A 22,943-nucleotide genomic window follows, 5' to 3' on the forward strand; every position below is an offset into this window, starting at 1 on the left:
TCATACTATATTGAATTTACTCTTTTAGAAGACGCAGAGTAATTACTTATTCAAAATAAGTATTTACTTGTGAGAGTATGCGATTTTGAGTTATTGAGTCATTCATTCATTTGATTTGTTCACACTGCTGATTCATTCAAGGAATGAAAAATTGCTCTCATGAATTGGCCGCTGAATCATTGCTTCACCCATTCATCACAGATTCAATCAGAAATGGAATGGCAGTGTTGCTCGGAGCACAGGTAAACAAATAAAATATTTAATTTTTTTTTGTTTTATTTTCATTGCTGTTATTTAAAAAAAAAAAATTATTGTGATTTAATGAATTATTAGCTGTTCATTAAACTCATAAAGCCCAGTTTGGGAAACCCTGATGTAGTGATATAATCTTAAATGCACTTCATGTTGTTCACAATCACAATGACTGGAATACATTTTCAGTATGATACAAGATTATCTTACTTAAATCAATGTGATAAAGGAGTTAGGTTGAAAGTAATCAGAAACTAGTCTGATTATATTATCTAAAATGTGTAATGAAATGGATTACGCTACTAACTATAATTTTTGTCATGCAATTTGAAATCAGTAACAGACTACAATTTGTAAGTAATCTACCCAACACTGATTATAAAAAAACAGCTGGTCACTGATGCAGTACCATCTTTACTTCTTTATCCCTAAAGGTTTCATAATAGCACACTATGAAGTTAAGGGTAACATATTACTACTCTAAGGAATGAACTACTCATATGAACCCTTTAGGGCCCACAAAATATAGGTAAAAACTTTGGAATAATTAGGATTTCTTGAGAATCTTCTCTGAAAATTTCTCGGAAACACTGTTTATGGTGAAACCTGTCTGTCTAGGATGCACAAACACAGAGAAGTTAAGTAAAAAGCCCCAGAGAAGTCAAATATACGGAACGGTCATTCAGAGTGAATACAGAAGCTCTTTTTTTGATTAATTTTGTCAAGTAAAGTATATCAGAACTCGGCTTACTAATTGCCAGCTGATTCAGAGGAAAAGAAATCTGTACCAGTAGTCAAAACTGTCATGATTAAAAATTGCAACATGGGTAGCACATTGCGTGATGCAGGGACAAACATCTCATAACACCTTGTCAAGCAAGAAATACCAGGATGTGGTGCCACTATGAATAGCATATTTTGTGAGGTCGCGCTAACCCACAAGCCTACCCACTTAACCCAAGAAATGGGATATTTATATTAGTTTTAGTATATATAGTGCACACACATGTGATTTCAGGAAGGCCCGAAGCAATGATCTGTATAAGCATCCCAGAATCCCTAGCGACGTTCTTCTGCGAGACTAGTTTCTTGTGAGCCGTACGCCCGCTGAAGGAAAGAGTTTTCATGCAAAACATTTTTTCAATTCTGTCCTGAAGGTATAGGCACAACCAAATACACACTAATGTATGCTAATTCCTATGCAAAAAACAGGTCCTCTCAGGAAGAATTATGAAAATGTCTGACGTGTTCAGTCTGTTCTTTACTTTCGAATTCAGTCTTATAGGTGTGATGCACTATAAATTAAGTCTGACGCACAAATTGTTTGTGATTTCTCTTCAGCATCGACACAAACACTGTGTTTGGGTCAAGTATAACAGTTGTAAGAGGCATCTAAAAAGAAGGACATTTATCTGTTTTTGTCTTTTCATTTTTTTTTCTCTCAGAAAATGGCCAATTTAAGCATGCGCTATTTTTTCTCTTCATCATCTTCTTCAGCTCGAAGCAGTGTTCAAGATAATGTTGAAGACACTGACAATTCTTTAAAAGAAAGGCTAGTATACATTTTATTTTGCTTATTACTAATCTAATAAATATTTTTATATGAATTTACAGACCTAGTTTACTTGTTATGTGCTCTAGATAATAATAAAGCAATGTGCATTTAAGTACAAGGCAACTTCAACTACAATTAACACAAATACCAATTATAAAAAATAAAAAAAAAAAAAAAAAAAAAATAAAAAATTAACAATTAAAAAAAATAAAAAAGCAATATGTCTGTATAAAAGGACATACGGTGACACAAAATTACAAATAAAATGTACATTTTTTGGTTACATTTTATTTTAACTTGTTACAGTGCAATTATACATTTAAGTACTGAGTAATAACTATATGTACTCTATGGTTAGGTTAGGATTAGGGTTTGTCTTTTTTATGTATAATTTATTGTTAATATAATAGTTAAAATCAAGTGTTTCCAATTTTTGTATTTTTATTAAGTCATGGAATGAAGGGTGAGGTTCACCATCATTTAGAGGAGAGCATTCGTCCATACATTGACCTGATTGACACTCTGCGCTCGGTTGGCATTCAGAAGGACTTGGCATTGCCGACTATCGTAGTGATCGGAGACCAGAGTTCTGGGAAAAGCTCTGTGCTGGAAGCACTGTCTGGAATTGCATTACCAAGAGGAAGTGGTGAATTGGAAATTCATATGTGTGTGTGTGTGTGTGAGAGTGTGTAATAGAGTGTTAACATTAAAATAATATTTTGTCAACATCTGTTTTTCTACTGATTTTTGATAGGATTGTCACTAGATGTCCATTAGAGCTGCGGCTGAGGAACGTAACAGGGGGAGTCAGCTGGAAAGCTGTTCTGTCTTACCGTAAGAAGAAAACTGAAAAAACTGCTGAAGCAGGTTAGTGAAAAAACTAACAATCTCATTTTGTTTTCCTAACTGGTTCTAAATTTTTACACCTACAACTAAATTTATACCATGTTACAACACATTTTCAAGTGTATAACCAACTGGCAAGTTCCGCAAGCAAAAGGCCACGTTTGTCTTATGAGGAGAAGATGATTGAATTCGGGGATCCTTCATTAGTTGAAAAACATGTTGAAGAAGGTTAGTAAAACTCTTAAAATCTAGTGTCCTTTCAGTGTTATTGATACATAACACGCAAATTGACAATCAGTAAATTCATTTCACAATATAATAACAGCTTTGTTCATCAAAAAGAATTGTTTTTATTGCATAAGCAGTGATGTGCAGAATAATAAGCAATAATTCAAAGAGTGTTAACAACTGAACTTAGTAACGGGTTTATTATAATAATGGTTTAATGACAGTTTATGTTCTTAGTATTTTCTTTTTATTGTAACCATTTCATAAAGTCATGATGGGAATTTGACCTTATATCATTCCTTCAGTTGCACACAGAAGCCTCACCCTTTGCTGGATAAACTGGAAAAACCAGTTCACTCTGACTGGTTACAAAACATGATCCATGCCCAGACACTTTTGTTGCTTACAGAGCTGTCACAAATACATTATATGTGAAATTGATAAAAAAAATTAATATTTAAAAAGCTATTAAATGTCAATCAATCAAGCGCTTGCTACATTCCTCTTTTGGAAGTCGCTTTGGATAAAATCATCTGCTAAATGAATAAATGTAAATATTATTAAATTGGCTAAATGTAAAAACTATAAAATGTTCAAAATTTCTCATTGCCAGTGTGGGAACAGCTTGTAATGAAACTTAAAAAAAAAAAAAAAAGGGTTGTCGGTGAAAGCCTTTTATGTATAGATTTTATGGATTGTAAATATACTTTATAATCAAACTATCATAACAGTGCCATTTTAATTGCCTCATCTGTTAGGAGCTGGTGCAAACATATCCATATCTCTGTGATCAGATGCTTTCTTAACTGCTGTTTTCTCACCGCTGTCATGTTTGTTGTGTGTTTATTTTGTTACTGAGAGGAAATTACGCAGCACATGCATGCATTCATCTAAACGTTACTCTCAGCAGCGTCTGGATGTTCTTTAACAAAATATTGCTGCAACAGTGTTTACAGCTTCTTGGTACTTCTATACAAAGAATGAAACCAAATTTTGCTGTGAGTATATCAGGTCACTGAATCTCAATCAGCCTCTTATAAGTTACACTTAATGGCCAGCGGTGCATTTTTTATTAGGATAGGACAGTATAGGAGACAGGAAGCAATGTGGGAGAGAGAGAAGGGGATGGGATTGGGAAAGGTCTGCGAGCCGAGACTCGTACTCTGAAATGCCTGAAGCGCAACGGCGCTATATGTCAGTGTGCTTCCCACGAGGCTATTAACACAGTTTGATGTAATATGAGCTAAGTGATCAATAGATTTAATCAACATTGTTAGCGTGATTTATTGTATTTTTTTTTTCCTGAGTTGGTCAGAACAAAAGTGGCAGACTTTTTACTTGTTCAGATGACAATATCCGGTGAAAATACTTATTTGGGTCATACTTCCAAGACGTAGGCTAGAATCTGTGATTCCGAAGTACAATATCCACACCGGTGCGGTGACTGACAGCCACACATACTCCTCAAAACATTCAACTGATCTGCGCTGGAGCCATGCCGGTGCACAACCCACGTAATAAAGATAATTGTGCAAATAACTGCAATTGCAGGTTTCAAACAGAGATGGCGACAAAAAGCTAAAACTTGCAGACTGCAGCTTTAAAATCAGGTGCATTGTCAGGAAATCTGGGCCCATTGCACAGGTTACTGCTTTAGGACCCTCCTCGATAGAAATTGCTAGAAATGATCAGGCCCGTCCCTTTTTCTAGTAGCCCCTCCAATATCTCGGGGCCCCCTGTAAACACCCCCCCCCCAATAGCGACACCCCGATTAGAATCCTTGGGCCATAAAATAATGGTGCGACTGAGATCTGTTATCTACCATCTGTAGTAAAAATGGCCTTAAAGGACTTAAGTATACATTTTTATATTCATGTTGAGTATAAAATTACCTCCTGACTCATTTGCATACACATTCAGGCTAAGACAAATCTGTTTATTTATTCACATCACTTTAATGAAGCCCCAGGCCATCGAGCAGTGTGATCGTGTTGAGAAACACATGGTTAATCATGCAGTGTGTGTTTTACAGCCCAGAATGAGTTGGCTGGAAAAGGGGTGAAAATCTGTGATGACCTCATCACTTTAGAGGTCAGGTCAGCGGATGTGTGTGACCTCACACTGATCGATCTACCTGGAATCGCTCGAGTCCCAGTGCAAGGACAACCACAAGATATTGGAAACCAGGTATGCATTATAATCTGATTTTGCACTCCAGATTCAGTACCATATATATCCAGTTTTAAAACTTCATGTCTTGTCTTCATGTCTTATAGATCAAACGTCTGATCATGAAATTTATTGAGAAGCCAGAGACTATAAACATGGTAGTGGTCCCATGTAACACAGACATTGCAACAACTGAAGCACTGAAAATGGCACAAGAAGTAGATCCTGAGGGTGTAAGAACTTTTGGTAATGCAGATGATTATTTGCACAACATCTCATATCTTTCAGCACTTTGTCAGCAAACAGAACATTTTAGAGAATAACTGTTTTTCATTCACACAGCTATTTTGACCAAGCCAGACCTCATAGACAGAGGAACCGAGAAGAATATTCTGGCCATTGTCCAGAACAAAGTGATTCCTCTCCGCAAAGGTTACGTCATGGTGAAGTGTAGAGGACAACAACAGATCGATGAGAAAGTTTCTCTGGTGGAGGCGACACAAATTGAGAGAGATTTCTTCCAAAATCATAACTTTTTCAGGTTACAATCTAAAAAAAATATAATTTGACTGTTGTTGACATGTTTCATCTTATGCAGTATGCACTAGTAAGTATTTGTGCATTGCACAAATTGAATTTTCGGCCTTATAAACAAAATACTGTATTTACAAAAGCCTCCATCCAGGGGTGCGTTTCCAAAAAAAGAAACCCATGGTCTGTGTAATTACATCCACCTGACTAGTGACTGTTCTTTGTGTGAATGTCCACAAAACTGGAAGACTTTCTTAATGTATAGCCTATAACCGGTAGGCTATTTTAGAATGGAAAATTGAAACAATTATAAAGAATAATTAATGAGAGTCAATAAATTACAAATAAATACATTTTAATTATTTGTAGAATAATATGAAATCAATAAATACGTTACTGTGATTACGAGTAATTTAAAATGTAATAAAGTCTAATAACAAGTACTTGTTTTTTTGTAATCTGTTTACGTAATCCAGATTACATGTAATCAGTAGTGACCAGCAGTGACTACTTTCACACAAACGCATTTTTGAAGCCCTGCTGTGTTAACAGAAACAGACTTGACAACTGGTTGTCTGTCACTCCATACATTCTAAGAAAGCAGCTATGCCCTGCAGACACACGCTCCTCGTTTTCATTGCGTGTTTTCATATGTGGTTTTGGTTACTTACAAAGAAGAGACAGAATTGAGTTGTGTATAATCTGAAGGTTTTTCTTACACGGTGCCCTACATATTGTATAAAAGCTGATGACTAATAATGATGAACTTCTGCATGTACTGGACTTCATGTCATGAAGACTATCCAGTGTTATGTATGTCACCATCTTTACTATGTACCTTGTGTTTGTCCAATCATTTACATGACAACAGCATGCAAACTTTTGAAAAGAGGTTTCAAAGTTTTTATGATACCATTATTGTCGCTGTGTAAACTACGAAAACAAATTTTGTGAAAACGATGACGTCATGCGCACGCGTATTACATGTTTGGGGTAAAAGCACATGTGCACAGGCATGCGTAAAAATGCATTTTAAAAATATTGAGCATGAATCAAAACTTTAATCACATTTAAAGTCATATTGCACAAAACAGAAAAATGAATGCAAACCCCCCCCCCCCAAAAAAAAATAAATCCTTGGTTATATTTCGGTTTTCAGACATTTTCTGCCTATATTTTCAGAAAACTCAGAAAAAGTGTGGAAGAAAAAGATGCACCACCAACCGAGAGAACCGCAGCCTTTTTTGTATCCTTATGCTCTTTTCTCCTTAGCTTCCCTTAGTTTCCATTTTTTTAGTATAGTCATTGATGTATACTTCGGTATGAAGGGCCACAAAAAATCAAACTTGACTGAGGGCTGTGGGCCGAAATTAAATGCTGCATATATCCAACTATATCATTATAAAATCTAAGATTTAAAAATATATTTTTTAATCAGATTCACTTATATTCTCTACATATTAATGCCACTTTCAAAGTGTTCCTTCTGTTTTTCTACAGACCCCTCTTGGATGAGAATAAAGCGACTATTAAATGTCTTGCCATCAAACTCACTCAAGATCTCGTCAGTCATATTAAAGTAAGTTTGTAAATGCCTGTTTATATAAATATCAAATGTATTGAGAGACCATGATATTACACCACTGCAGACTGAAGAAGGTACAAAAGCCAAAACAGTTAGGTGGCTCACTAATTTTGAGCCCAAATCCTATAATCATGCACATATTCATATTTTCCCTCTTATAACAAGTGTTGAGGAAAGATACTTTTAAAAGTAATGCATTACAATATTGTTACTCACTAAAAAAATTACACTTTCCTCTCAATCACAAACAAACAAACAAACAAACAAACAAAACAAAATACAAACAAAGGAAACCAAAATGTTATGTTTATCTACAGTCATATTTTTACTTATTAATATGGTTGAACTGGATTATTGAAGACCAGCATGGAAGACACTGGTTAATAAAATGGGATTCAATACATAAAGTATTTTTGTGTTAACATTATTGCAGGTTTGTGTCATATTCTGAGTTTGCGTTTAACAGTTTTTATTATTTTTATTTTTTATTTTGAGGCATACTGAATCTGTTTTTTTTTCTTCAGTAAATTCATGTTGACATTTAGTCTAGAACTACGGTAAGATCATGTTCACACAGCGCGCACAACGCCTCTGCACTTACTCCTGCTTTCTTTCAGTATGGGGACAGGAGAATTGTCAGTCAATACATGGGGAAACAAAGTAACTGGTACTTATATAAAAGTAACGTAAAAAATTAATGTAAATTAAAAAGTAATGCTACTTACTTGAAAATAGTAATCCGGTAATGTAATTCGTGTTACTTGTAATGCATTATCCCCAATGCTCCTTACTATATCCACTGTGCATATGTTGGGTTTATTATATCCATTTTTTATTAATCACTGTCAGAAATCACTGCCAAAGCTTGATGAGCAGATAAAAAAGCAGCTGTGGGAAGTGAGGAATGAGCTGAAGAAGTGTGAAGATGGACCACCACAGGACCTGAAGGGAGCCAAACAGTTCCTCATTAAAGTAAGAATTTAATCATCTTAAGCCTCTTGAGTTCATGCTTCTCAGAATTATTATTAGGGCTGAAATGAATTCAGAGTTAGTTAATAGTGAGAATTGGACCCCAAATTAAAGTGTGACCATTAGATAAGTTCTGTTTATGCAACTAACCATATAATAATAATAATAGTAATAATTTCAAAATAATATGAACATTTCCTCTAAATGATTTAGTATTGTGAAATTGTCAAATCAATAACAAAATTTCTCAAAAAGAATGAAATCCACACCAATTTGAAATGTATGAAAACCCTCCTAAAATTATTAATTTTCTTAATTTAATTGGCCTGTATGTTGTAAGCACAATGTTTAAATGTCTCAAAACATTCTGAAGACATTGCAAAGGTAACCCAAATATCTTTATTTGAATAAACCATTCGTATAAAGAGTTTTGGGATACCTTTGGTATGAAGAGTTGTATTCATACTGTTTGATGGGTTGAGAGTGAATAAAAAAAGTGTTATAACGTCACCTAGCACAGAACATTTGTAAAATGTAAAACAATTGAGAATTATAATACCAAACATTGTCACATTAGACATGGTGCCTCCGCTGTAGATGTCATCTGTAACCATAAAAATTATGGTATTATATCTGTGTTGTCAATTCATATTTTATTTATTTTTTTTTTTTTTTTTCAAATTAACATTGCCTCCTTTATACCTCTTCAGAGGTACAATGCTAATATAATTTAAAACATGCTCATGTAACAAATATTATTATTTCTTTCTTACAGATATTAACAAAATTCAATGATAAAATCAAGTCCTTATCATTAGGAGAGCTGATCATTAAGGAAAATTTGTTTGTCCAGCTTCGGTCTGAATTCAAGAAGTGGAATGATGGTCTTAATGACACAAAGATGTCCTGTCAGTACATTTTCAAATTTAATACTTGCTGATATTCAGACCAACAGCACAACTGTGAAATGATATTGTTTAATAAACAAGTTAATATTGAGTTACTTACATTTCAGACTCAGTGACACAATTTCTTTGCTCTGACAACAAAGTAAAAGCAGATACAAACAGTGAAAAGTGCTGTTGGACTGAACATCAGCACCCTTTGAACCTTTTCAGCTTTTATAAGAGTTTCATTTTCATTTTTATATGGAAAAAAAAAATAAAAAAATCCCTCTTGCTCCCAACAAGTTGACAGTTCGAAGGAGCTTAGCCAGAATTACAGAGGAAGAGAACTGCCCGGCTTCAGCAACTACAGAATTTTTGAGATGATTTTGCAGGACCGTGTGGCTAAACTTAAAGAGCCAGCCATCAAATCGCTCAATTCCATTAAAGGTACTCTTACACATCTTTGTTCAACTAGAACCTAAAATCAAAGCATTACTGTACACTGAATACACTGAATGTTGTTGTAGTATCATATCTGAATTATCAAGCCTAAATTATTTGTGGCTGTTTGTCTTTTTGTTTTACTTTTGGACATCATTCTCAAGCAATTCACTGACGTGTCTCACCAGTGTTTCCAAAACTTCCCTGTTCTTCTAAATACCACTATGGTAAATATTGCTCCATATTTGTGTCAAAGGCCATGTACACACTGTAAAGTTTAAGGAGTGACAACCGCATTTAAATATGGAAGTGAATCTGAATCCCCTAAATTACAGTTTCATGTGTGTTCGGAACAGAACTCACTCTCAAAACTGCGATGATTGACATCATTGTAACCGCTTTTTTGACTAAAGTAATATAACAGTAATTTTACAATGTTTTGTTAATGTTAGGAACGTTGTTCTGCAGAGCGTGCTCTTGAAAGGTTGCCATGTCCACTTATTATTAGCATCACTTATTAACTTGTGTCTTTGGACTGTTTTGGGCTCAGCTTATAAAGTGATGAAGTAGGCAAATGCAGGTCACTGTATTTTGGTATGTGGCTTATTTCCAAGATAACACATTTGGATTTGAGTTTATTTTGAGTGTTCTTGTTTGTTGTTGCTGTTGTTTTGTTTTTTTAGCAAGATCTTTCAACACTAGCGAGTCAAAGTGTACCCTGTGATTTCTTGCACCACACATACAGAAAATATAACTCTTATATGCATTTAAATACATCATTAACTAGTTGTTTAGTTTGGTTCCGTACACACTTCATAGAATTAAAAAAAAAAAAATATGTCACTAGCTGCATTTTTCGGGAGTCAATTCGGTTGTAGAATACATAACCGTAGTTCACTGAGATAAACAAAAAAGCAATTTCACAATATATGTTATGGGGAATCTCCTGTTTACTCTGAATACTGAACCCTCATCACAAAAATCTCATGTAGCTGCATGAACACATGGCACTTCAGCCCGCCAAAAGTGGTGGGACCAACTGCTGTATAAGTTTGCTCTGAGCACCATTTCATCAGAATCTTTTGACTGATGTGACAGTCATAGACAGCCTGGAGCTGTAGTACTGAATACTAAAGCCTGATTTGTTCACGTTCGTGAGTCATCTCTGAGTGCCATTTCATCAGAATCTTTCGATTGATAGTGACAGTCATCGACTCGCGTGCAGCCTTATAGCAAGGCAGCATACACAAGACTTCTTCCTTTATCCCAGGGAACCAAGGTTACAATAGTAACCGGAGTGTTCCCTTTAGAACAATCTCTCCCATTGCATCAAGGGACGCTATGAGGAATGCATCCAATAGTGCCGTGCTATAAGCTACAGAGGGGGATTAAATTAAGTGGACAAAATCTGTGCCTGGAGGGCAGGGAGATCCAAGTTATAAGACCTGGTGAATGTAGACAGCGAAGACCAGCCAGTTGTCAGATATCACTGATGGAAATTCTGCTGGCTCAAGCCCAGGAGGAGGCCATTCACCTGATGGAATAGGCTCTCACTCAAATAGGACACTGTGAGCCCACTGAGGCATAAGCGAGGACTATCCAGTGAGGTAGTCTCTGCTTCATGACTGGCAGCCTTTTAGAGTGGCCTCCGAAGCAAACAAAGAGCTGCCCTGAATGCTGGAAGTGGATAGAGTGCTGTACATACACTCTAGGAGCCTGAACTGGGCAGAGTAAATTCGGAGTTAGGAAGAGCCAGAAGGGCTCCCCTCAGGAACTTAACAAAAAGGTAATTTTTCATCGCAAAGAGAGCCACATAAACTTTATGTGTGGAAGGAAAGCGACCCTTATCAGGCAGCACTTGCAGGAGGGTTAACATGGATGACATTTCAAAAGAGGACAGGTCCCTACTCCGTGTTGCACACCAGTCAGAAAAGACTGACCATTTAAGGGTGTAGAGGCATCTTGTCGATGGGGCTTCTGCCTCCAAAATGGTGTTAGTCACCCTCACTGGGAGCTTTAAAGATTCCTGTTGAAGTGCCAAACATAAAGAGAGGAGGTCCTTCCTCAGTGGAATTGGCCAAGGGGCTGCCGATAGCAGCTGGATCAACCCAGGGAATGAGTTCCTCCAGCTTGTCTGCTCCTTTGTTCAGTCTGCCTGGCATGTGGACTACACTCAGTGAGAGTAGGTTGCACTGTGCCCATAGGAAGATGTTTTTGGCCATCCTGTAAAGGCAGGGTGACCTCAAAAGAGCTTCCTACTCAGACCCACTGAAGGAATTCAAGCAGCTCGCTGCAGATGAGGGGAATTTATCTTTATGTGTAAAATACCCCGGTGAGTCGACGCATTGCGGGGAGAGTGAAACATGCAGGTCTTGTGCTGGCATGAGTTCACTTGAGCCCAAAAAGTCAGTGTCGTTGCCCCGCTGTAATGGAAGAGTGGACGAGTGAGGATTGCCTTCATGAAAGAAGCCGATCCACAAGTGAAACAGGGTGAGACTTATGCTCTCGCAGTGAGAGCGGTCTGTCCCGGTGAGCACAGCATCAGTGTGAATGTTGCCCAGGCAAGCGAGGGGTTACCTGCACAAGCCTCACTCGCCGTGCAACATTTGAAACAGAGTTGCAGTGAAAATTTGCTCAGGAAATGCTCTTTTAGGCCACCGGAATGCTGCAGGGGAAGAGGCGAGTAGGCTTCAAGCTTCTTGCTGCTTCTTCTCTTCAGAGTCCAGCGAGGAGATGATCTTCGCGCTGAAGGAGAAAATTCGATGAAATGGCACTCAGCTAATTTATATAGCAGGTGGCCCCACCCCTTTTGGCGGACCGCTACACAAGCGTAAACAAATCAGGCTTCAGAATTCAGATTACACAGGAGTTTCCCCATAGCATGCCTGGACACAACATTCTAAACGGAATTTTAACAAAAGTACAAAAATTCTGTCAGTTCACTTCTTGTTTCTCTGTACTTCTTCACTTGATGTTATAGAACAAAGTCGACAATATTCAGTCAAGCCAGCAAGCCAAAACAGAGCAGCGGATCATGGATCAGTTTGAAATGGAATGCATGATCTACACTCAAGATCCCATCTACTTGAAGTTCTTGAATGAGATTAGCGGCGAGAAATTTTCAGAAGCGCAATTACCTGTCTTTGATATAAAAAGCAAGTACAGTGAAATGCTGCAGGCATATTATGAGGTACATCTAGTCTTCAGTAATGAATTTGAAGCTTTGTTCAGAGAGAAGTATCTTAGTGGCTCTTTGTTTTCTTTCAGATTGTGGTGCAGAGGATGGCTGACCAACTTCCAATGCTGATCTCCTTCTACATGCTAAAGGAGACTGCTCAGCTCCTGTGTACTGACATGCTGAGTATACTGGAAGCGGCAAATGTGAGCGAGCTCTTGTTTGAGGATTCTGACGTCAGCAAAAGACGCAAAGACTTGCAGTCTCGTCTGGCCCGTTTGACTGCTGGTCAGGAAGCACTTAGTGATTTTATTTGAGAGATCAAAGGATGTTATCTTACATTATACATAATATAGCCTATTTGACAGCTTGATCCATGAAAATATTTTGAGCATATGAATACACAGTATCCTAACCACCAAGTTACAGTTTTGCAATAATGTTAAATAAGTTGGTGAACTTTTTAATACAGCCAACAACTTAATACATAAAACTTTATTTAGCATATATTTTTAATATATTGCTTGATTTCTGCTATTTCTTTAAACCAAATACATGCAGTGTAACCCTTATACTGTAATTAATGACTAATTATTAGCCTTTAGCCTTGTAAGTGCATAACCTTGTATTGAATTCTGTATTTGGCAGAATACAAATACTTTTGATTGTTTTCATGTTGGCAATAATTTTTATCCAAAACAACATTAATGGGGCTAAAGGTCTGAGTGCCTCAGCTGTGTTATGTGTTTTTCTCATTACTTCTTTATCTATTGAATATTAAAAATAAATAAATTCTTATTGATTGACTTTTTTTTGTCAACATAGTTATATACATAGTTTTTTCTAGTGCTGGGTGCAAATTCAGTTCCTGGAGGGCCATACAGAGGCCTTACAGAGTTTAGCTTCAACCCAAATCTTGATAACTTTTTAAACATTCAAATATCCAATATTAACTATGGACGTGAGAACCAATGAGGTTTATGTGCAGTTCCGTCTTCTATAAATGGCGCTCAAGTGCAAGTTCTTGTGTGTGTGCCAGATTCAAATAGGGAAGGACATGATTTTGATTTTCAAAATCCAAAAGAATTCCAAAAGAATTGGATTAGTGCACAAATGTTTAGGGATTTCATGGTACTTTTAAGGATAATTCAGACTGCACAGACAAACACCAACAAACATTTTTTGTTGAATCAGTGTGTTACCCTTGTTTGTGTCTATTGCTGTTGGTCCGAGTTTATTTTCACCCGACTGAACATGTTCAGTCAGCATATGCTGGTGTCTGTTGGGGCATTGTGAACATATAATTGTTCATACAATTCTAAATCCAGCGGCAAACTTGTTTGTTGGTGTTTGTTTGGCATTTTTGGGTGTGTGTGGTGTGAATTTGTCTTTATGTGCAATTTGGATCTTACAGATGCATCATCCTTGTGTTTCTAGAATGAAGAATGGGGTTTACAGAGACGTGAGGGCATGTAAATGACAGAATTATTATTCAAATATTATTTGCATATTACTCCTACAAAGCAGTTTTGCTTTTTATGTATACATTTATTTCAGGATATTGTAACAGCCACATTTAAAGGCCTATAGCCTGGTGACTATGGGAGCCAGGTCTTTCAGTGTTGTGGCTCCCAGGCTGTGATGCTCTTCCCCAAGACATCCGTCAAGCATCCTCCCTTCTCTCCTTCAAAATCCTCTTAAAAACCCATTTTTATGGGAGATCACGTGACCCTTTGGCAGCAATGCATGCATAGTTCTTCGCTCTGCTCACTTTGTCTGAAATTGTATATATATCCTGTCAGTAAATTGTGAATCACTCTTTACCTAGCCCATTATGAGTACCCCAGCAGTCAAGGACGTTCGGAAAAGAGAGATTGAACAATCACCAATAATGAAAAAATTCAAAGATTCTGCCATCTCCAGGGAGGATCTGGATGCTGCTACCTTAACGGTATTAAGCTAGCGCTCAAAGAGCAACAAAGTACACTCGATTCGGTTGTGGCTTCGACTGTAAGAGAAACAATAGACTCTGTACTGACCCCAGCACTCCGTGATCTACATTTGGATATACAAATGACCAATGATACTGTAAAATAGCTAAAAGCATTAGTTGAAAAGCTAGCCAACACAGCAAAACACACACGAGACCAGGTCGATTCTGTTAAAGCAGCTGCACGTGAGGATAGGAGAACAGTCACAAACTTAAGAAATCATCTGGAACAACTCACCAAAAAATGACAGACATTAAAGATAGGAGCAGATGAAATAACGTACGACTGGTGGGGTTGCCTGAAGGGGCGGAGGGCTCCGATGCAGCTGAATTCCTCAGAGCTAATCTTTCCAAGTGGTCCCTTCACTGAAAGGCTGTGACAACGAGATTAACTGGGCCCATAGCATGTATGACAGAAGGAAAAACTCAGATTGGCCACGTACTCTCATCTTCCGTGTACTAAGATGGCATGACAGGTCGGCGATCCTGAAAGGTGGTCGGCAGGCATATCCGGTGAAATATACGCAGGACAATGTCATGCTACTATTGTTTCCTGACTTAAGTCCAACCACAACTACCAAGAGAAAGAGCTTTAATTCAGTCTTGAAGAAGATGACAGCACTCAGTCTCCTGCCCTTCCTCACATATCTGGCAGTAATGAAACTACGGCACAAAGGTGAGCAGACAATATTTGACTCTCCTCAAAAGGCGGAGGATTTTGTTACTTCACTGTCATAGAAGACGTATTCTGCAGCGCTACAAAGCAGCGGGAAGGCAACGGCTTCCCTCTCCATCCTTTCAACTCAACGAGATGAGGTCTGTGGTGATCGTAACTGCCCTGAAGGGGACAATAACAAGGTGGCCATGGACACTTGTTAATTTTGCAATGTAATTTTGCACCGTAAATTGATTTCCTGTGCCCTGATACAAGAGTCCCATTTAAAATGTGTGATGTGGCACATTTTCAAAACAAGTATTACAAACTGGAAGCCTTCTCTTGTGCTCGTAATAAAACTAAGGGGGTGCTTATCTTAGTCGATAGGAGATTACATTTAACTATTGAACATACCGGGAATGATGATGAGGGTAAATTGTTTTTTTATACGCTGTAAAATACATAATGGCAGGTTAACATTGGTCTCCATTTACTGCCCAAATTAGGCACACAGTGCATTTTTCACAAATATTTCAAATATATTACTTGAGCAGATTGATTGTACTTTAGTGATGGGTGGTGATTTTAATGATGTCTTTAAGGGATACTCTATGCCAAAATGAAAATTTTGTCATTATTCACTTACCCCCATGTTGTTCCAAACACGTAAAAGCTTTGTTCCTCTTCGGAACAAAATTTAAGATATTTTGGATGAAAAACCGGTAGGCTTGAGAGTGTCCCATAGGCTACCAAATAAACACCACTGTCAAGGTCCAGGAAAGTATGAAAAGCATCATCAGAATAGTCAATCTGCCATCAGTGATTCAACCGTAACGTTATGAAGCGACGAGAATACTTTTTGTACAAGAAGAAAACAAAAATAATGACTTTATTTAACAATTCTCTCCTCTGTGTCTCTCCAAATCAGTGTAGTGCCATTTTGGCCATTCTGAGCAGTATGCAGGTGGCGTATGCTCTTCTGTGTCAGCCGCGCTGTGCTGATGCGCTCTTGTCTTACAAACCAAAGCGTTAATACATGTAAAAGACGTATCCTTGTGGCACGGCTGATACATTCTATATCTTTTTCTTCTGCTCTTGCCAAAGAGAAAACCCACTAATTTACACAATTAGAAAATAAGATCAAATCATTAAAAAATGTTCTGATCAACAAGCTACACGATTGTCCTCCTTGAAAGAGGAATATGACTTACTTTCACAATCAAAGGAAGAGTTTTATTTTACATAGGACAAGGCAAAAATATTATTTCGAATCAGAGAGACCTAGTCACTTATTGGCCCTCAGGCTGAGGGAATGTGAGTCTAAGGCATACATCAGTGTGATACAATCTTCGGATGACCAGGTGACCACAAATCCTATGTTAATTAACAACATATTTAAAGGGTTTTACACAAATCTGTACAAAACTGAAAACTGATTTTGATGAGTCAGTTTGTAGAAAGTACTTGGATAAATCAGAACTGTCTGGGATAAAACAGATGGATAAAGACTCTTTGAAGGCCCCATTAAGTTTGGATGAACTCCATGAAGCACTAAAAAGCTTTCAGAAGGGCAAGTCACCCAGGCCTAGATGGCCTTCCTCCTGAATTATATCTAGAAATATGGGATGTGGTAGGGACTCTCATGCTTGATTCCCTTTAATTTTGCAATCGAGTATGGTACATTTCATAGAGACCAAAAAAACAACTTTGATATCTCTGCTTCTTAAAAGGGGTAAAGATCCGTTAGATTGTTCCAACTAAAGACCAGTATCACTTTCATAGAGGACCAATCCGGTTTTATTAAGGGGCGTCATGCATCTGATTTTTTCATTTGATGCAGAAAAAGCCTTTGACAGGCTAGAGTGGAACTATATGTGGGCAGTTCTGCAATGTTTTGGATTCGGTGAACATTACATTTCTATGATTAAGACACTCAATCTACTTAACAGCGTGGAACGAGGCAGGGATGTCCACTTTTCCCTTTACTGTTTTGTTTATCCCTTGAACCACTAGCACAAGCCATTAGGAAATATATATGTTCCACCAATTAAGATCATGACCAAAATCATATTATTTCGTTGTACACTGATGACATTATCTTATATTTGATCATTTTGATATGTCAATAACCGGTATAGTCTATCGGGGTACAAGATAAACTGGACAAAATCTGCTTTAATGCCAATTAACAATGTTAAGGTTAACTCTCCTATCCCCTCATTCATTCCTATTAAAGATTCTTTAATTTATTTGGGTATTACCATATATAAAGACATTCATAAAATTGCTCTAAACAATTTTAATAATATTTTAGTCAAGATCAGAAGTGATACTCAAAGATGGAATAATCTTAAAGTCTCTTTTCAAGGCAAAATTTCCACTGTCAAAATAAATTTGTTACCTTGGCTTAATTTTCCTTGTTCTAGAGTATGTTGCCGCTTTTCCCTCCTCCAGGTTATTTTAAGGATATCAATTCCATACTTTACCAGTTTATCTGGAATGGTAAACGACCCAGAATAAAACGTGCCACGTTGCAGCGTCCTATACTTTCAGGAGGATTGGCTGTGCCAAATTTTGAATTATATTATTTGTCATTACAACTTAAGGCTCTTCATATTTGGGTTAAACTCAATCTAAAGCTTCATGGAGAATAATCATAGTTGACAAGGTTTAAACCACATAGGCTCCAATATATTTTATTTGCTGGCACTGGAAATAAAAATGATAAATATAAAATTGGCCCAGTTGTGGCCAATTCTATTAGGATCTGGAAAGGGTGGAACGTCTAATGTGAGGACCATTCAAATTTTGTAACAACACACCCTTATGGCACAATTTTAATATTTTATGTGGAAATCAGCCATTTTGTCCAGCCCTATTGGTTTTACAACTGGGCAGGGGGTACCTTAAGATAACCAAAGGTCCCTGTGCTATAGTACAGGTGCTGGTCATATAATTAGAATATCATCAAAAAGTTGATTTATTTCACTAATTCCAATCAAAAAGTGAAACTTTGTATATTATATTCATTCATTACACACAGACTGATATATTTCAAATGTTTATTTCTTTTAATTTGATGATTATAACTGACAATTAAGGAAAATCCCAAATTCAGTATCTCAGAAAAATTAGAATATTGTGAAAAGGTTCAATATTGAAGACAGGGAGGTGCCACACTCTAATCAGCTAATTAACTCAAAACACCTGCAAAGGCCTTTAAATGGTCTCTCAGTCTAGTTCTGTAGGCTACACAATCACGGGGAAGACTGCTGAATTGACAGTTGTCCAAAAGGCGACCATTGACACCTTGCACAAGGAGGGAAAGACACAAAATGTCATTGTAAAAGAGGCTGGCTGTTCACAGAGCTCTGTGTCCAAGTACATTAATAGAGAGGCGAAGGGAAGGAAAAGATTTGGTAGAAAAAAAGTGAACAAGCAATAGGGATAAACCGCACCCTGCAGAGGATTGTGAAACAAAACCCATTCAAAAATGTGGGGGAGATTCACAAAGAGTGGACTGCAGCTGGAGTCAGTGCTTCAAGAACCACTACGCACAAACGTATGCAAGAAATGGGTTTCAGCTGTCACATTCCTTGTGTCAAGCCACTCTTGAACAACAGACAGTGTCAGAAGCGTCTCGCTTCAAAAAGGACTTCCTGGACTGCTGCTGAGTGGTCCAAAGTTATGTTCTCTGATGAAAGTAAATTTTGCATTTCCTTTGGAAATCAGGGTCCCAGAGTCTGGAGGAATAGAGGAGAGGCACACAATCCACGTTGGTTGAGGTCCAGTGTAAAGTTTCCACAGTCAGAGATGGTTTGGGGTGCTATGTCATCTGCTGGTGTTGGTCCACTGTGTTTTTCTGAGGTCCAAGGTCAACGCAGCCGTATACCAGGAAGTTTTAGAGCACTTCATGCTTCCTGCTGCTGACCAACTTTATGGAGATGCAGATTTCCATTTTCCAACAGGACTTGGCACCTGCACACAGTGCCAAAGCTACCAGTACCTGGTTTTGAAGGACCATGGTATCCCTGTTCTTAATTGGCCAGCAAACTCGCCTGACCTTAACCCCATAGAAAATCTACGGGGTATTGTGAAGAGGAAGATGCGATATGCCAGACCCAAGAATGCAGAAGAGCTGAAGGCCTGTTGGCGCTGCCATCTCAATTAGAGCTAGGTAACCGGTAATACATGACGAAGGATTAAAAAAGACTTACAACTCAGACATTATCTGGCGTTTAGCCTGCACACCCTCACAAGAGAGCAGCGGCCATTTTATTGTGATGATTGCAAACCTGTGTATGTTACTCCACCCACTTCATGATTACTGTCAATTAGAGAACATATACAATTACATACGTCAACCACCCCCACTTGTTCTTAAATTGACAGAATATAACACAGTGCATCACATACTAATGCATTTAGATAATTCTTCACACTCAAATAAAAAACACATAAATTTATCCATTTTAGCTTTAGACACAGATTTTGTTAAAATGTCTGCCCCCATATCAACTGTAGACAATAATGAAGAATATTTTTGCCATCATTCAGTACAGATCGGACAAAATGATACCTTACGTCAATATGCTTACTCCTTTTGTCGACACACCGGATTCTTTGTAAGTGCAATGCACCCTGATTGTCCTCAAAAATAGTCACTGGTGCATATTCAAGTACATTGTCCATAGCCATTGCTTAGAGGGGGGGGGGGGGGGGGGGGATTGGTCAGATACAAGCTTTCTTGCGCAGTAGCTGATAAAGCCATATACTTCGGCTTCACATGTGAGATAAACGCAACAGTTTGTTGTGTTCGTCTTAGACTTCCCACGAAAAATAACAGGCCCATTCTTAGACAAACTGAAACAGTATCCAGTAATACTATGCATGCCTGTCCATTCAAGTCTGCTGCCCATCTGCATCGCTATAAGCCACAAATTCAAGATTTACATCACTTCTATTACAACATAATTCCAAGTCTTGCTGTACCTTTCAAATACCTCAACACATGTTTAGCAGCCACCCAATGTTGTGTCTTTTGGTGCCCATTAGATATTGTGACAATTTACTAACAATGAAGCTCAAATCGGAGCGAGTACTTGTCATCATATAGATTAAACTGCCAAATCACTTCTCGGTACCTCTCTTTAGGTCAACAGGTTCACCATCATTGTCAAATTTGTACTTTTGATTTCACATGGGGGTTGATCTTGTTAACTTGCAGTGAGTCATATCAAATCTCTCCAAAATTGTTAAAATGTATCTTTCCTGATTCATTTTTACGATTTACCATGTTCTTGCGTAAAGTCCAATGCCTAAGGAAATGTCAAGTTTTCCCAGATCTTTAACTTTGAATTTAATTCCCAACATTTCCTTCACATCTCCGAGTATTTGATCATACTCGCTGCAATATGAGAAGATCCACCAACCAAAATAATCAGTATGACTCGATTCTTTGTCAGTTTGTTACTGTAACAACACCATAATCTGCTTGAATTTTGAACAAAATCATTTTCATTAAGAAAATCATGCAACATCCTGTTTCAATTTCGTCCTGATTGTTTTCAAGACCATACAGTGATTTATTGAGTCTTACATACAATTCTTCTCCTGTTTTTGACGCTCAACTTCAAATCCTTCAGGTTTGCTTCATATAAATTTCACAATCTATAGGAGCATGCAGATATGCAGTTTTAACATCCCATCTGCTGGTAAATTCAAATTATATTGATGCTGCCAAGCTGCATCAAAAACACGTACTGAAGTTCATATCGGCAGTAGGTGAAAATATCTCATTATAATCAATACTGCCACTTTGACTATAACCCTTTGCCACCATACCTGGTTTATATACTCTCCCATCAGGATTTCCTTTTATAGCATAAACCCATCTTCCCCCTTAACTGCTGTTATACTCTCTGGTAGGGTTTGTTACTGTGAAAGTATTATTCTCTTTCAGAGAGTTCATTCATCCTCCTAGCTTCAACCCACTGCTCTGATTTTAAAGAGCCCAAGGCTTCCTTCAGTGTCCGGGGAGCAGCACATGCAACACGATACGCAGTAGTCAATAGTCAATGGCTGATCGTTCATGCATCTTTAACGTCATAATCATAGTCCTGCAAAGTACTGAGGGGGTCTTCTTTCTCTTTTGGGATATCGAGTACCTAGATCACTCTCTTGTTCCTCACTCTTTGTACTGACTTTTATCTTATATTTTATATTTGATCTAGATTTCTAGGCTCTACTGTTAGTAAGTATATCTGTATGCACCGGGGTCTGAGAGTAACGCACTTCGATTCTCTGTATGTATGTACTGTACATGTGGGAAGAATTTTGATACAAAGCAGACTTGACTTGACTTGACTTGATCCATAACTCCTTAAGCAAAAGCAAGGTTTAAAATAAAACTGCAATCGCCTATATCTATAGAGATAGATTAGTCTCTAAATATAATTCACGCAAAAAAACACGATTCACACATGCGTAAAACAATTTACATGCATGAAACCTAATTCACGTGACATATCAAAAAAAATTCACATGGAAAAAAAAATATATATTCACAAAAAGTACTATACAAGAGAAATAAAAATTATATATTCATAAAATACATTTCTACAAATGCAAAACACAATCTGTAGATATACAACTGTGCACAAAAAACCTTTTGAATGTTTAAATGTAACGAGGTCTTTGAATGTACAAATCGCCATTTACTACCTAATCCACTGGATTTGTGTGTGTGTGTTTTGAGACTTTCCTGGCAGAGCTTTCTTTCCACGCAGGGGTCTGTCGCACTTCTTAGCCAATCAGATGCGAAGCTACCATTCAACCAATCATATCATAAAGCTCACCGAGAGTGCATTCAAGGAGCATCGCATTCTGGCGACCTTGACGCGCAATATGGATTAATTTGAAGTCCTGAAATTAAGCTTTTACATCAGTAATCCCATAGACAGTAAAAGTAAAATGGACACAGCGCACCCAATTGGAACCTCAACTGAGACAAGTGGAAGCCCATTTTTAGCTGATTTTTAGCACTTCCGCTTCTGACGCCAGCAGACTCAAACTAAGCTTGATGACGCCAGCAACCTGTCTGAGTCAGATGTAAATCTTCTAGTAGCTGTGCATGCGCAAACTGCCATCGCTAATCTTGCAGAGACGGCGAGCTTGAGCGGGAGTTCTTTGGCGGAGTGAGCAGGAGGAAGTATTCTGATTAATTATTTTGTATAGTATTTTAAAAATGTAACGCCAGGGCTTTTCTATGGGCTCTCTCTTGACGCCTCCCCCGATTGCCTGCGAAGCTTCTGAATGCACTCTCAGTGGCTTATGATATGATTGGTTGAATGGTAAGCTCAAGATCTGATTGGCTAAAGAGTACCGACAGACCCACGTGGGGAAGAGAGCTCTGCCAGGAAAGTCTCAAAAACACACACACACAAACCGAGTGGATTCAGAGTAAATGACGCATTTGTACATTCAGACACTCTCGCACATTTTAAACATTCAAAGGTTTTGTGCACAGCTGTATATCTACGTAATTGTGTTTTGCATTTGTGAAATGTATTTTATGAATATATAATTTTATTTTATAATGTGAATTGCTTTTTGTGAATATATTTTTTTTTCACGACGCGGAATTTTTTTTGTGTGTATG

At 37.6% G+C, this 22,943-nt stretch overlaps 1 protein-coding gene across 1 annotated transcript; it reads left to right on the forward strand.

Annotated features, from left to right (window-relative positions):
• The first annotated feature begins 2,236 nt into the window (after positions 1-2,236).
• Positions 2,237-13,384, forward strand: LOC109073821 (interferon-induced GTP-binding protein Mx3-like). Its single transcript, XM_042747870.1, has 13 exons — positions 2,237-2,472; positions 2,562-2,674; positions 2,774-2,881; positions 4,914-5,068; positions 5,158-5,296; positions 5,393-5,591; positions 7,082-7,160; positions 8,016-8,138; positions 8,911-9,043; positions 9,326-9,470; positions 9,615-9,690; positions 12,444-12,653; positions 12,731-13,384. The coding sequence occupies exons 1-13, from the start codon at positions 2,264-2,266 to the stop codon at positions 12,953-12,955; spliced, it is 1,914 nt and encodes a 637-aa protein (XP_042603804.1). The 5' UTR covers positions 2,237-2,263; the 3' UTR covers positions 12,956-13,384.
• Positions 13,385-22,943: the final 9,559 nt, after the last annotated feature.

Source organism: Cyprinus carpio, chromosome B21 (assembly GCF_018340385.1).
Source record: "Cyprinus carpio isolate SPL01 chromosome B21, ASM1834038v1, whole genome shotgun sequence".
Taxonomy (NCBI): Eukaryota; Metazoa; Chordata; class Actinopteri; order Cypriniformes; family Cyprinidae; genus Cyprinus; species Cyprinus carpio.

Bases quoted from the DNA above. Each gene is read 5' to 3' on its own strand.
- LOC109073821 (XM_042747870.1), top strand. From the start codon at position 2,264: ATGAAGGGTGAGGTTCACCATCATTTAGAGGAGAGCATTCGTCCATAC. The intron at 2,675-2,773 runs GTTAGTGAAAAA...CACATTTTCAAG, and splicing joins TGAAAAAACTGCTGAAGCAG to TGTATAACCAACTGGCAAGT. The intron at 12,654-12,730 runs GTACATCTAGTC...GTTTTCTTTCAG, and splicing joins TGCTGCAGGCATATTATGAG to ATTGTGGTGCAGAGGATGGC.